The 12,138-nt window shown below is 41.9% G+C and overlaps 1 protein-coding gene and 1 long non-coding RNA gene across 6 annotated transcripts in view; both read right to left on the bottom strand.

Moving 5' to 3' along the window:
* The window catches only part of gtf2h2 (general transcription factor IIH, polypeptide 2), a 92,159-nt gene that overhangs the window by 73,759 nt on the left and 6,262 nt on the right, over positions 1-12,138 (bottom strand). For all 5 annotated transcript variants that reach the window (XM_037259534.1, XM_037259529.1, XM_037259533.1 and 2 more), the window contains 2 exons: positions 10,191-10,260; positions 10,032-10,109 (listed from right to left, as the gene is read on the bottom strand). In XM_037259534.1, coding sequence (XP_037115429.1) covers positions 10,032-10,109; positions 10,191-10,246 — 134 coding nt within the window. In that variant the 5' untranslated portion in view covers positions 10,247-10,260. The remainder of the gene's footprint in view (positions 1-10,031; positions 10,110-10,190; positions 10,261-12,138) is intronic.
* On the bottom strand, positions 58-833 carry LOC119127589. Its single transcript, XR_005098874.1, has 2 exons — positions 443-833; positions 58-104 (listed from the first exon to the last, which is right to left on the bottom strand). It is a non-coding gene; the product is annotated as an uncharacterized LOC119127589 (long non-coding RNA).

The following is a 12,138-nucleotide window of genomic DNA, read 5'->3' as shown; positions in this document are numbered from 1 at the left end:
AAATGCGGACAAAATTTTGCAAAATTTTGTTTTTCACTTCTAATTTCTACATACTTCAACCAATTCAACTCGTTCCGACTTTGAACTGTTCATCTTTTGCCTACCTATTCCACACCATCCCACTTACCAAAAATTCCACATTTTCACGTTTATAATTTGCGCAAAATTTCACAAAATGTCCTTTTTCACTTATTATTTCTCCATGTTTCAACCGATTCAACTCATTCCAAAGCATTTACATCCTTCCAGTTTGAAATTCACATCATTCAGCACATTCAAATCACATTGGGGACATTCCCAAAATTGCCAAATTAAAAAATTTCACGTTTTCACGATTAAAATTTGCACAAAATTTTGCAAAATTTCATTTTTCACTTCTAATTTCTACATTTTTCAACCGATTCAACTCGTTCCAACTTTCAACTGTTCATCTTTTGCCTACCTATTCCACAACTTCCCACTTACAAAAAATTCCAAATTTTCAATTTTGAAATTCACACCAAATCTTCCAAAAATTTACTTTTTCCCTTCTAATTTCTACATTTTTCAACCGATTCAACCCATTCCAACTTTATTCACTTTGTTCACCTTATGCTTACCATATTCACGCTCTTCACCCCCACTTCCACTATGCTTTCACAATTCAACCCTTGACCCCCACTTTCAGTGTGGTGGCCATCTTGGATTGACCCTGAAGTGCCCCCAATGAACCCAGAATGAACCGGAAGTACCCCAAATCAAACCGGAAGTGACCCCAAATAGACCGGAAGTGACCTCAGGTAAACCGGAAGTGACCCAAAATCAAACCGGAAGTGACCTCACGTAAACCGGAAGTGACACAAATAAAGCGGAAGTGGCATTTTAAACCGGAAGTGACCCCAAATAAACCGGAAGTGCCCTCTGCTAAACCGGAAGTGACCTAAATTAAACCGGAAGTGACCCAAATAAACCGGAATTGACCTTATTTCAACAAGAACTGCCTTAAATGAAACCAGAAGTGACCTAAATATAACATTTACTCTAACTTTTAAAATTTTTGTCCGATTCAACCCGTTTCAACTTTTGAACTCCAAAGTGAACCTCTTGAACCTGTAGTTTTTGTTTTGTTACAAATTTAAAAAATTGTTGGCGCAATTTTTTTTAAAATTCCTATTCATGGTCTTTGCCTTCACATGCAATTTCTCCAGAAATTGCATTTTCTAGTTAAACAACTTATTCCTCCCACTTTTTTGGCACCTAACTAGTCCCACATGCTTCAACCGATTCACCCCGTTCAAACTTTCACACGTTCCAAAAATTCATGTCACGCTTGCTACCATTTTGTTTTTTCATAACATTTACCGTTTTTGCGTAATTAGCAAATTGCTGGCTTAAAATTCGTTCTTAATGGCAATTTCAACACGAGCCATTTTCCTGTAGTAAGTCAGTAGTGTTAATGATCAAGTAAACATTTGTGAATAATTTCACATATAAGTCGCTCCTGAGTATAAGTTGCCCCCCCACCCAAACTATGAAAAAACCACGACATATAGTCCGAAAAATACAGTATATACTGATAAAATTTGTCCAGACCTACGAAGGCAAATTTGCCCAGACCTACGAAGGCAAATTTGCCCTTCAAATCTGCATGTCTTCGGCTGTTGTGGTGTCCATCATTGGCACCAACTCAAGAAACTGTTCAGTAACAGTCAACGTGTCATCTACTCCACGAATAAATGAGGCCAGTTGTGCCACGTCTGTGATGTCGGTGCTCTCGTCAATTGCAACGGAAATTACAATAAATGACTTGGCTCTCTGTTTCAATTGGCTGTCTAAATCTGTCGATAGGTCCGAAATCCTCTCTGCTATAGTATTCCTCGTCAGGCTAATATTAGCAAAAGCTTGTCGCTTCTCGGAACGTACAAGTTCAGCCGCCTTCATCATGCATCGTTTAACAAAGTCACCATCGGAATATGGCTTTCATGCTAATGCTATTTCGCTGGCAATCAGGTAGCTGGCTTTTATCGCTGCTTCACTGACTTGTCGGTTCTGGATGAAAGTTGACTGCTGTTTCCTCAGACTCGCCTACAATTCGTTGATCTTATCTCTTCTCAGTTGTCCTTGCAAGCCGTCATATTTCTCGCTGTGAAGAGTCTCGTAGTGCCATCGAATATTATATTCCTTCAATACCGAAACTTGTTGCAAACACACCAAGCACAAAGGTTTTCCGTGCTTATCTATAAATAAATAGGACGTGGTCCATTTTTCATTGAAAATTCTACACTCCGTGTCTACTTTTCTCCGTTTGGATAATGACATTTTGGCGAATGAGGGTGTAGGGGAGGGGTACAGACCAGGGTAGAAACAACGTCGTAACAAGCAGCAATTGGCGCATTGTTACCGTCTGCTGTGTTGGGTCTGTCTTCTCTGATCAAAACAATGTTGTCTTCTACTCGGATCAAAACAGTGTGCCCCATAGCGGATAATCCATCAAGTCAAGCCAAGTTTATTTGTATAGCCCTAAATCACAAGCAGTCTCAAAGGGCTTCACATAGACAAAAATTGGCAATTATTCTCAAAGCATCCCCTGATCTTAAGCTCCCAAATCCATGAATTGCATATTATTAAGAATATTAATTCCGTGTATTTTATGCATTTTTTCCACTTTTAAATTATCCTGCAGGCCTGATCGAACGCGGGCCTGATCGAACCTCCTTGCGGGCCGTATGTTTGACACCCCTGAACTAGTCGCATTACACAGGGAGGAAAAATGCCTAATTGGTCCCAATTTTGGCTTAATTTTGAGATTTTCAGTTGGGGTGTACCGTATTTTCCGCACTATTAGGCGCACCTAAAAACTTACATTTTACTAAAAAAAACACAGTGCGCCTTATAATGCAGAGCGCCTTATATATGGTTCAATTGATGAATTTGTTGATCCATACTGGTTGTACACAGTGCTCTGCCAAAATGTTTCAGTACGTTTTAGTACGACTAGTAAATTACAAGGTCGCATCGCTTCCCAACATTACGGCAACTGTAGTCAGGGGGCGTCACCGAATAGCTGTTGTACCCGCGAGGCTATTTCATTTCAAAATAGGCTGCTCCGTTAATGTTTCGAGTAAATTTACGGATTGATATGGAAGGGAAACATAGGTAAGCAGTACCAATGTGTTAGATCGAACTTTAGTCAGTTCCGATCATTTTATAGGAGATCGTTTGAGAAACGCGATTGTTTACAGTTTGCTGAGGCTCATGGGAGATTGCGAGCTGAGGCTCATGGGAATTTGCGGATGGCTAATGCTATAACGATAGCTGCTATACGCACCAGGCTATTTCATGTCAAAATAGGCTGCTCTGTTAATGTTTCGAGTAAATCTACGGATCGATATGGAAGGGAAACATAGGTAAGTAGTACCAATGCGTTAGATCGAACTTTAGTCAGTTCCCATCATTTTATAGGAGATCGTTTGAGAAACGCGATTGTTTACAGAGGGCTCGTTGGTTATTGGCTAGTGGATGCATACCGCAACCCTAGTCAACCTCAGTTTGTTGCAGTATAGCTTCTATTTATGCGCCTTATAATCCGGTGCGCCTTATATATGGACGTTTTAAAATGGGCCGTTCATTGAAGGTGCGCCTTATAATCCGGTGCGCCTGATAGTGCGGAAAATACGGTACTTGCTTCTGTTGCCAGCATTTTACACATTCATTGTTGTATTTTGAGTTACTTTGAAGAAACAATAAATTTACTTTGCTATCCAAGCTCTACAGTGACTACTTAACATTGAATCAAAGTGTCATTTCTTTAGCATTGTCCCATGACAAGATATAATTAAAACATTGCAGAAATGAGAGGGGTGTATTCACTTTAGTGAGATACGTATGTTACACACACACCCACACACACGTATATTTATATTTTCAATATTTATACAATACTTTCTGTATGTTATTTAGTATATTATTAATATATTATTTACATGTTTGAAACTATTATTTCATGTTCTAATAATAACATATGCACTCAAATGGTTACATATACATTTATTGACACACACAAAATTTACAGATGATAGGGTGACCCTACTTCGCGGATTTCATTTATCGCGGGGTGGTTTTGGAACAAATTATCCGTGATAAACAAGGGATTACCGTATTTTTCGGACAATAAATCGCGGTTTTATTCATAGTCTGGGTGGGGGGGCGATTTATACTGAGGAGCGACTTATGTGAATTTTTTCACAAATTTTTAAAATTCCCCAAAAAAAACGTGAAACCGCGATAAACGAACCGCGATGTAGCAAGGGATTACTGTAATTTGAACTGCAAGTGACGTCAGCGGCGCGGCGGTTGTTTACATAAAGGACAAAGACTGATCACGGGATGACGAAGATGACGAAGGGCCCCACATACTACCGGCATCATTAGCGGCTTTGTTTGTGACACGGAGGACGAAGAGTTTGAAGGATTTAATGATTTGGAGTGACACAGAAGGTTTGAAAAACTATTATGGCTTTTACGCACGCCCGGTCCTACTCTGCGGAGCTCTCTTTCACCTCCGTGGATGGAAGTCGGGGGCCGGCGCTCGGCCGGGTGGCTGTCCGGGGACGGTGGCTGGGGCACTGACAGTGTAGTGCTATAAGGTACACATCCACCATCAGAGAACGCTGGCATGAGTGCCTCATAACATTTGAAATGTACTCTTTTTATTTATTTTAATGTATGTGATGTTTGTTTTTTACCCTGTGGGCCAAGAGACTGTAATAAAATGTATTATTATTGCTCGGATATTCCTTGCTACTCGGCCATGACCTAAGGAATGCATAATTACACAGCTTCATTACAGTATGTTTGTCCAATTGCTAGTTTCTAATAATTAGATTGTTCACATATCTACAATTATAATATATTATTATTATATTATGTGCTGCCATGGCTGGCATCTTCTCCGTTTCGCTCCACTGGCTGTGACTCAACGGAATGGACATAACCAGCAGTCAGGTAGCGATATCGTTGCAAACTCTTGTAGGCTCTGAGGTCTTCCTTGGTATATGGACTTGAACAATCTATCAAATAGTTGTAAATGTCTGGATATGTTACTGGCGGAAAAGTCGCCTTATCAGAGGACCAAACGCTTGCTATCCCAGCTCCTGCTACGCTTGAGCTGGTGGCGTTCTTACTTGGTTTCCACAGCGGATCAACACGAATGTTATATTTTTTCAACTTTTCAATGTACCGTATTTTCCGGACTATAAGGCGCACCTAAAAACCTAAAATTTTCTCAAAAGCCGACAGTGCGCCTTATAGTCCAGTGCGCCTTATATATGGATCAATTGATGAATTTGTTGATCCATACTGGTTGTACACAGTGCTCTGCCAAAATGTTTCAGTACGTTTTAGTACGACTAGTAAATTACAAGGTCGCATCGCTTCCCAACATTACGGCAACTGTAGTCAGGGGGCGTCACCGAATAGCTGTTGTACCCGCGAGGCTATTTCATTTAAAAATGGGCTGCTCCGTTAATGTTTCGAGTAAATTTACGGATTGATATGGAAGGGAAACATAGGTAAGCAGTACCAATGTGTTAGATCGAACTTTAGTCAGTTCCGATCATTTTATAGGAGATCGTTTGAGAAACGCGATTGTTTACACTTTGCTGAGGCTCATGGGAGATTGCGAGCTGAGGCTCATGGGACTTTGCGGATGGCTAATGCTATAACGATAGCTGCTATACGTACCAGGCTATTTCATGTCAAAATAGGCTGCTCTGTTAATGTTTCGAGTAAATCTACGGATCGATATGGAAGGGAAACATAGGTAAGTAGTACCAATGCGTTAGATCGAACTTTAATCAGTTCCGATCATTTTATAGGAGATCGTTTGAGAAACGCGATTGTTTACACTTTGCTGAGGCTCATGGGAGATTGCGAGCTGAGGCTCATGGGACTTTGCGGATGGCTAATGCTATAACGATAGCTGCTATATGTACCAGGCTATTTCATGTCAAAATAGGCTGCTCTGTTAATGTTTCGAGTAAATCTACGGATCGATATGGAAGGGAAACACAGGTAAGTAGTACCAATGCGTTAGATCGAACTTTAGTCAGTTCCGATCATTTTATAGGAAATCGATTGAGAAACGCGATTGTTTACACTTTGCTGAGGCTCATGGGAGATTGCGAGCTGAGGCTCGTGGGACTTTGCGGATGGCTAATGCTATAACGATAGCTGCTATACGTACCAGGCTATTTCATGTCAAAATAGGCTGCTCTGTTAATGTTTCGAGTAAATCTACGGATCGATATGGAAGGGAAACATAGGTAAGTAGTACCAATGCGTTAGATCGAACTTTAGTCAGTTCCGATCATTTTATAGGAGATCGTTTGAGAAACGCGATTGTTTACACTTTGCTGAGGCTCATGGGAGATTGCGAGCTGAGGCTCGTGGGACTTTGCGGATGGCTAATGCTATAACGATAGCTGCTATACGTACCAGGCTATTTCATGTCAAAATAGGCTGCTCTGTTAATGTTTCGAGTAAATCTACGGATCGATATGGAAGGGAAACATAGGTAAGTAGTACCAATGCGTTAGATCGAACTTTAGTTAGTTCCGATCATTTTATAGGAGATCGTTTGAGAAACGCGATTGTTTACACTTTGCTGAGGCTCATGGGAGATTGCGAGCTGAGGCTCGTGGGACTTTGCGGATGGCTAATGCTATAACGATAGCTGCTATACGTACCAGGCTATTTCATGTCAAAATAGGCTGCTCTGTTAATGTTTCGAGTAAATCTACGGATCGATATGGAAGGGAAACATAGGTAAGTAGTACCAATGCGTTAGATCAAACTTTAGTCAGTTCCGATCATTTTATAGGAGATCGTTTGAGAAACGCAATTGTTTACACTTTGCTGAGGCTCATGAGAGATTGCGAGCTGAGGCTCGTGGGACTTTGCGGATGGCTAATCCTATACCGATAGCTGCTATACGTACCAGGCTATTTCATGTCAAAATAGGCTGCTCTGTTAATGTTTCGAGTAAATCTACGGATCGATATGGAAGGGAAACATAGGTAAGTAGTACCAATGCGTTAGATCGAACTTTAGTCAGTTCCCATCATTTTATAGGAGATCGTTTAAGAAACGCGATTGTTTACAGAGGGCTCGTTGGTTATTGGCTAGTGGATGCATACCGCAACCCTAGTCAACCTCAGTTTGTTGCAGTATAGCTTCTATTTTATGCGCCTTATAATCCGGTGCGCCTTATATATGGACAAAGTTTTAAAATGGGCCGTTCATTGAAGGTGCGCCTTATAATCCGGTGCGCCTTTTAGGGCAGAAAATACGGTATCTCTTGCAGCTTTCTTGGTCCAACTGGACGAAATAATCACTCACGACACCCACCCAGGCCGCCATCCTCACGAGTCTAGTGGCAGCGGACGAGGCTTTTTGCCACCCAATACTGGCCGCCCCGATCTGTGACATCAGTGCATATCCTCCATATGTTTTTATCGTTACAGTTCAGTAGTTGTTGGCTCGTTGAACTCTTGTTTTTTTAAATAAAGAGCCGTTTACCAAACCCACGTCTTTCTTGGTACTTTGTTAACGCTACAATATAGCTATATGCTAGATCGTGGAATAACGACAAGGCTGACGTCAGCGGCGCACGCGCGGCGTTGTTGACAAAGGACGAGGAATTTTATCGATTGATTTAATGATTTGGAGTGACACAGATGGTTTGATAATATTGTTGTTTATATGATAGTTATTTGATATATACTTTATATATCGTTATATGGGTCTGTGGAATATTTAGAACTGCAATTCACGACGAGTCCGACGTCAGCGGCGCGGCGCATACGCGGCATCGTTTACATTACTTTCTTCAACAGCCATTCATGTAGGAAGTAAGATGGCGGCGCGTGCACACGCAGCGGCCTCTCTCTGTCCCGAACGGTGTTTTGTTTTGTCGTTTAATGTGGGTTTGTCCGACAGTTTTGTGTGTTCGTCTCGTCGTACTGGGTTGTGCTACAAGTACAGCGGGCTGGTTCTGCTCGACATCGGCGAAAGCGAGTTTTGTGGCGTTCTGGACTTTGAAGCGGGGTCATTAAAGACGCTCGGTCTGCTCCGTCCTGAAGCGTCGCCGGACTCGCCTGCTATTCCTCCCCCGGTTGGGAAGCGTCGGAAGCGGTGTGCGAGGAGGCTGATGAGGGGCGAGAGCGGGGGCGTCCGGGCCAGGCTGGCGGCCAACCCAGCTCGCCCGGCCGTGCCTTCCATTCTTCTGGCGAATGTTCGGTCGCTGGACATCAACATGGTTTGCTTTCGCCTGCTGAGATCTACGAACCGGACAGTGCGAAACTGCTGTGTGCTCGTGTTCACTGGGACTTGGTTGACCGTCATCATTCCGGACTCTGCTGTGCATCTGGAGCGGCTAGCGTGCTATCGGGCGGACCGGGCCATTGTACGAGGGGGAAAGTCGCGAGGAGGTGGGATGTGCGTCTACATCCGTGACGGAGGGTGCCGGGACTCTGTGGTGGTATGCGAGCACTGCTCGCCACTGGCGGAGTTTGTGATCTCCAGGCTGTTAGGGTCCTGAACTCTCTCCCCCCTTCTGCGTGGCGTCCTGTACTTTTGCGCTTTGTTCTGACTGTCTGCTGTGCACTCTTGCTCCGTTTTGCTCCTCTTATTTACTGTGTTATTTGTTTATTTATTATTTATTCATCACTCTTGTTGTTCATTGTTTGTGCCTTCTTGTTTTTATTTTGCGTTGTTTTACTTGTATGTTTATCGTGTACTGTGTCTCGTCACCGTGGGATAGGGGAAACGTAATTTCGATTTCTTTGTGTGTCTTGGCATGAAGGACTTGACAATAAAGCTGACTCTGACTCTGATAAAGGACGATCGATGGATTTACTGAATTGGAGTGACACAGATGGTTTTATAAACGTGTTATTTATGTAATAGTTATTTGAATAACTCTGAATGTTACGTCAGGCCCGTTCTCAGCTCTTCGTTTGTGTTTATGTCACGTTAGCTTACCTATTGTTTAGCCTGTTGTTGCTCGTTCATGTCTGTTCTTGGTGTTGGACTTTGTCGAATAAATTTCCCCCAAAATGCGACTTATACTCCGGAGCGACTTGTATATGTTTTTTTTCATTTTATTGTGCATTTTATGGCTAATGCGACGTATATTCCGGAGAGACTTTTAGTCCGAAAAATACGGTACTGTACTATTTTACTGTAGTTCCAACTTGAAAATACTAACGTGTCATTGGACGTCAATGTGCTGAAATGTTAGTTGTAAAAAGGTGTTTTACTTTTTTTTTTTAATCCTATGTTTGTTAGAAACAAATCATTTTATAAAACTTGCACCACAGCTAAAATAGGTGTGTTGATGACTTGTTGGCTCGCGTTAGCTTCAAACTACACTCTGGTGCATGATGCCTTTCTCCTCCTACCATGATGCGAAGCATAATGTTTTCTTATGATGACATATGTATTCTTGGCCACGCATTACCAACGGGTATGGGCAGAGGCATAAAAGGCAGAGAGTACACACTTGAGTTAAGTTGTACAAATCTAAACATGAGAGACTCGGGGAGGACCTGAGTAACAAAGCACAACAAGGAAGTGATGAACCGCTGCACTCACGGTGCTCACAGTTGACAGTGATGTGGTAATTCTGGCCGATCACTGCTTTGCATCACTTTCACCAAAAAAATCTAAATTGAGCATTAAGGCCTGCAGTCTGAACGTAGCCTAAATTTGCATGCTGTTACCCAGTTAAACAGTTTTTGATCCTCCCAAAACAGCAGTGAAAGAACTGTATATTAGAGAAGACGAAAGAGCAATTTCACTAAGCCGGCTTGAAATGTTAATGGACAAACTGACAGGCCGGCAGATGGCGAATGAATGATGACAGACAGGTGAAATTTACTGACACGCCTACCACTGTGTTTTATACTAAACTTCGATGAGGAATGTTAAAATAAATTACATTTTGAAAACGTTATGAATATTTGGTGGATGATTAGCATTCAAAAACATACCTGTCCCTTTTGGACTGAAAAAGGATCTCCTCAACTGTGGCCTTGAGTGATCCTGATTCATCCTCCTTCAAAATTTCCCTGTTTAAGAAAAAAAAAAAAAGAAGCAAAACCATTAAGAAAGAAGCATGTTTAAAAATGGTCTTATAGTGCACGTCTTACCATGTCCTTTCATAGCCACCTTCCCAGCGTTTAGTTCTCTCTGGTTCTTCATCCATTATGATTTATATTCCTACAAAAAACAAAGTGGTTGCAGGTGTGAAAGTCATACTTTTCCTGAAATATTATGTTTACTGTGTATACTTGTGGGTATACAGGACTGTCTCAGAAAATTAGAATATTGTGATAAAGTTCTTTATTTTCTGTAATGCAATTAAAAAAATCAAAAATGTCATACATTCTGGATTCATTACAAACCAACTGAAATATTACAAGCCTTTTATTAATTTAATATTGATGATTATGGCATACAATAAAAAATAACTCAAATATCCGATCTACCTATCCAACCTAACAACCACAGCTGTTGACTCCGGAAATAGGTGCGCTGCTGACGTCAGACTAGATACCGTAATTTTCGGACTATAAATCGCGTTTTTTTTTCATAGTTTGGGTGGGGGGGCGACTTATAATAAGGAGCGACTTATATGTGAATTTTTTCAAACATTTAAAAAAAAAAAAAGTGGAACCGCGATAAACGAACCACGATGCAGCAAGGGATTATTGTAATTTGAATTTCAAGTGACGTCAGCAGCGCGGTGCGGCGTGGCGGTTGTTTACAAAAAGGACAAAGATTGATCACGGGATGACGAAGGTGACGAAGGGCCCCACGTACTACCGGCATCATTTGCGGCTTTGTTTCTAAGTGACACGGCGGACGAAGAGTTTGAAGGATTTAAGGATTTGGAGTGACACAGAAGGTTTGAAAAACTATTATGGCTTTTACACACGCCCGGTCCTACTCTACGGAGCTCTCTTTCACCTCCGTGGATAGAAGTCGGGGGCCGGCGCTCGGCCGGGTGGCTGTCCGGGGACGGTGGATGGGGCTTGGTCATCGCTTTTACACACGCCCGGTCCTATTCTATGGATCTCTCTTCCAGCTCCGTGGCTGGAAGTCCACGCCGCCACACGCCTGGAAGTTTGTTTTGTTAAATAAAGAGCCGTTTACCAAACCCACGTCTTTCCTTGTATTTTGTTAACGCTACAATATAGTTATATACTAGATCTGTGGAATAACGACGAGGCTGACGTCAGGGCGCACACGCGGCGTTGTTGACAAAGGACCAGGAATTTGATCGATGGATTTAATGATTTAGAGTGCACAGATGGTTTGATAATATTATTGCTTATATAATAGTTATTTGATATCTAACTTATATATCGTTATATGGGCCTGTGGAATATTTTGAAGTGCAAGCGCCATCAGCGCCGCGCACCCATTGTTGACAAAGGACGATCGATGGATTTAATGAATTGGAGTGACACAGATGGTTTTATAAACGTGTTATTTATGTAATAGTTTTTTTTAATAACTGAATGTTACCTTAGGCCCGTTCTCAGCTCTTCGTTTGTGTTTATGTCACGTTAGCATACCTATCGTTTAGCCTGTTGTTGCTCGTTCATGTCTGTTCTTGGATTTTGTCGAATAAATTTCCCCCCAAAATGCGATTTATACTCCGGAGCGACTTATATGTTTTTTTTCACGTTATTGTGCATTTTATGGCTAATGCGACCTATATTCCGGAGCGACTTTTAGTCCGAAAATTACGGTATATCAAATAAATTTAACATGAACAATTTTATCGAACTATCCGTCACTCCAAATCATAAAATTCATCGGAATCTTCGTCTTGTGTCACTTAAAAAAAAAACAGCTGTGGACGCCGGAACTACGTGCGCCGCTGACGTCAGCCTCGTCGTCAGCCTCGTCGTCAGCCTCGTCGTCAGTTGCGGCTCCAATTATTCCACAGATCTATGTATATAACTATATTGTAGCGTTACCAAAGTACCAGGCAAGACGTGGGTTTGGTAACCGGCTCGTTATTTCACAAAACAAGAGCTCAACATATGTGTGTGTGCTCCAAGCAAGCGCCCTGGATCGCTCCCCCCC

The sequence above is a fragment of the Syngnathus acus genome, chromosome 9 (genome assembly GCF_901709675.1).
Source record: "Syngnathus acus chromosome 9, fSynAcu1.2, whole genome shotgun sequence".
Lineage (NCBI taxonomy): Eukaryota > Metazoa > Chordata > Actinopteri > Syngnathiformes > Syngnathidae > Syngnathus > Syngnathus acus.
The sequence above is the reverse complement of the archived record's forward strand: the minus strand, read 5'-3'. Positions and strand labels throughout refer to the sequence as shown.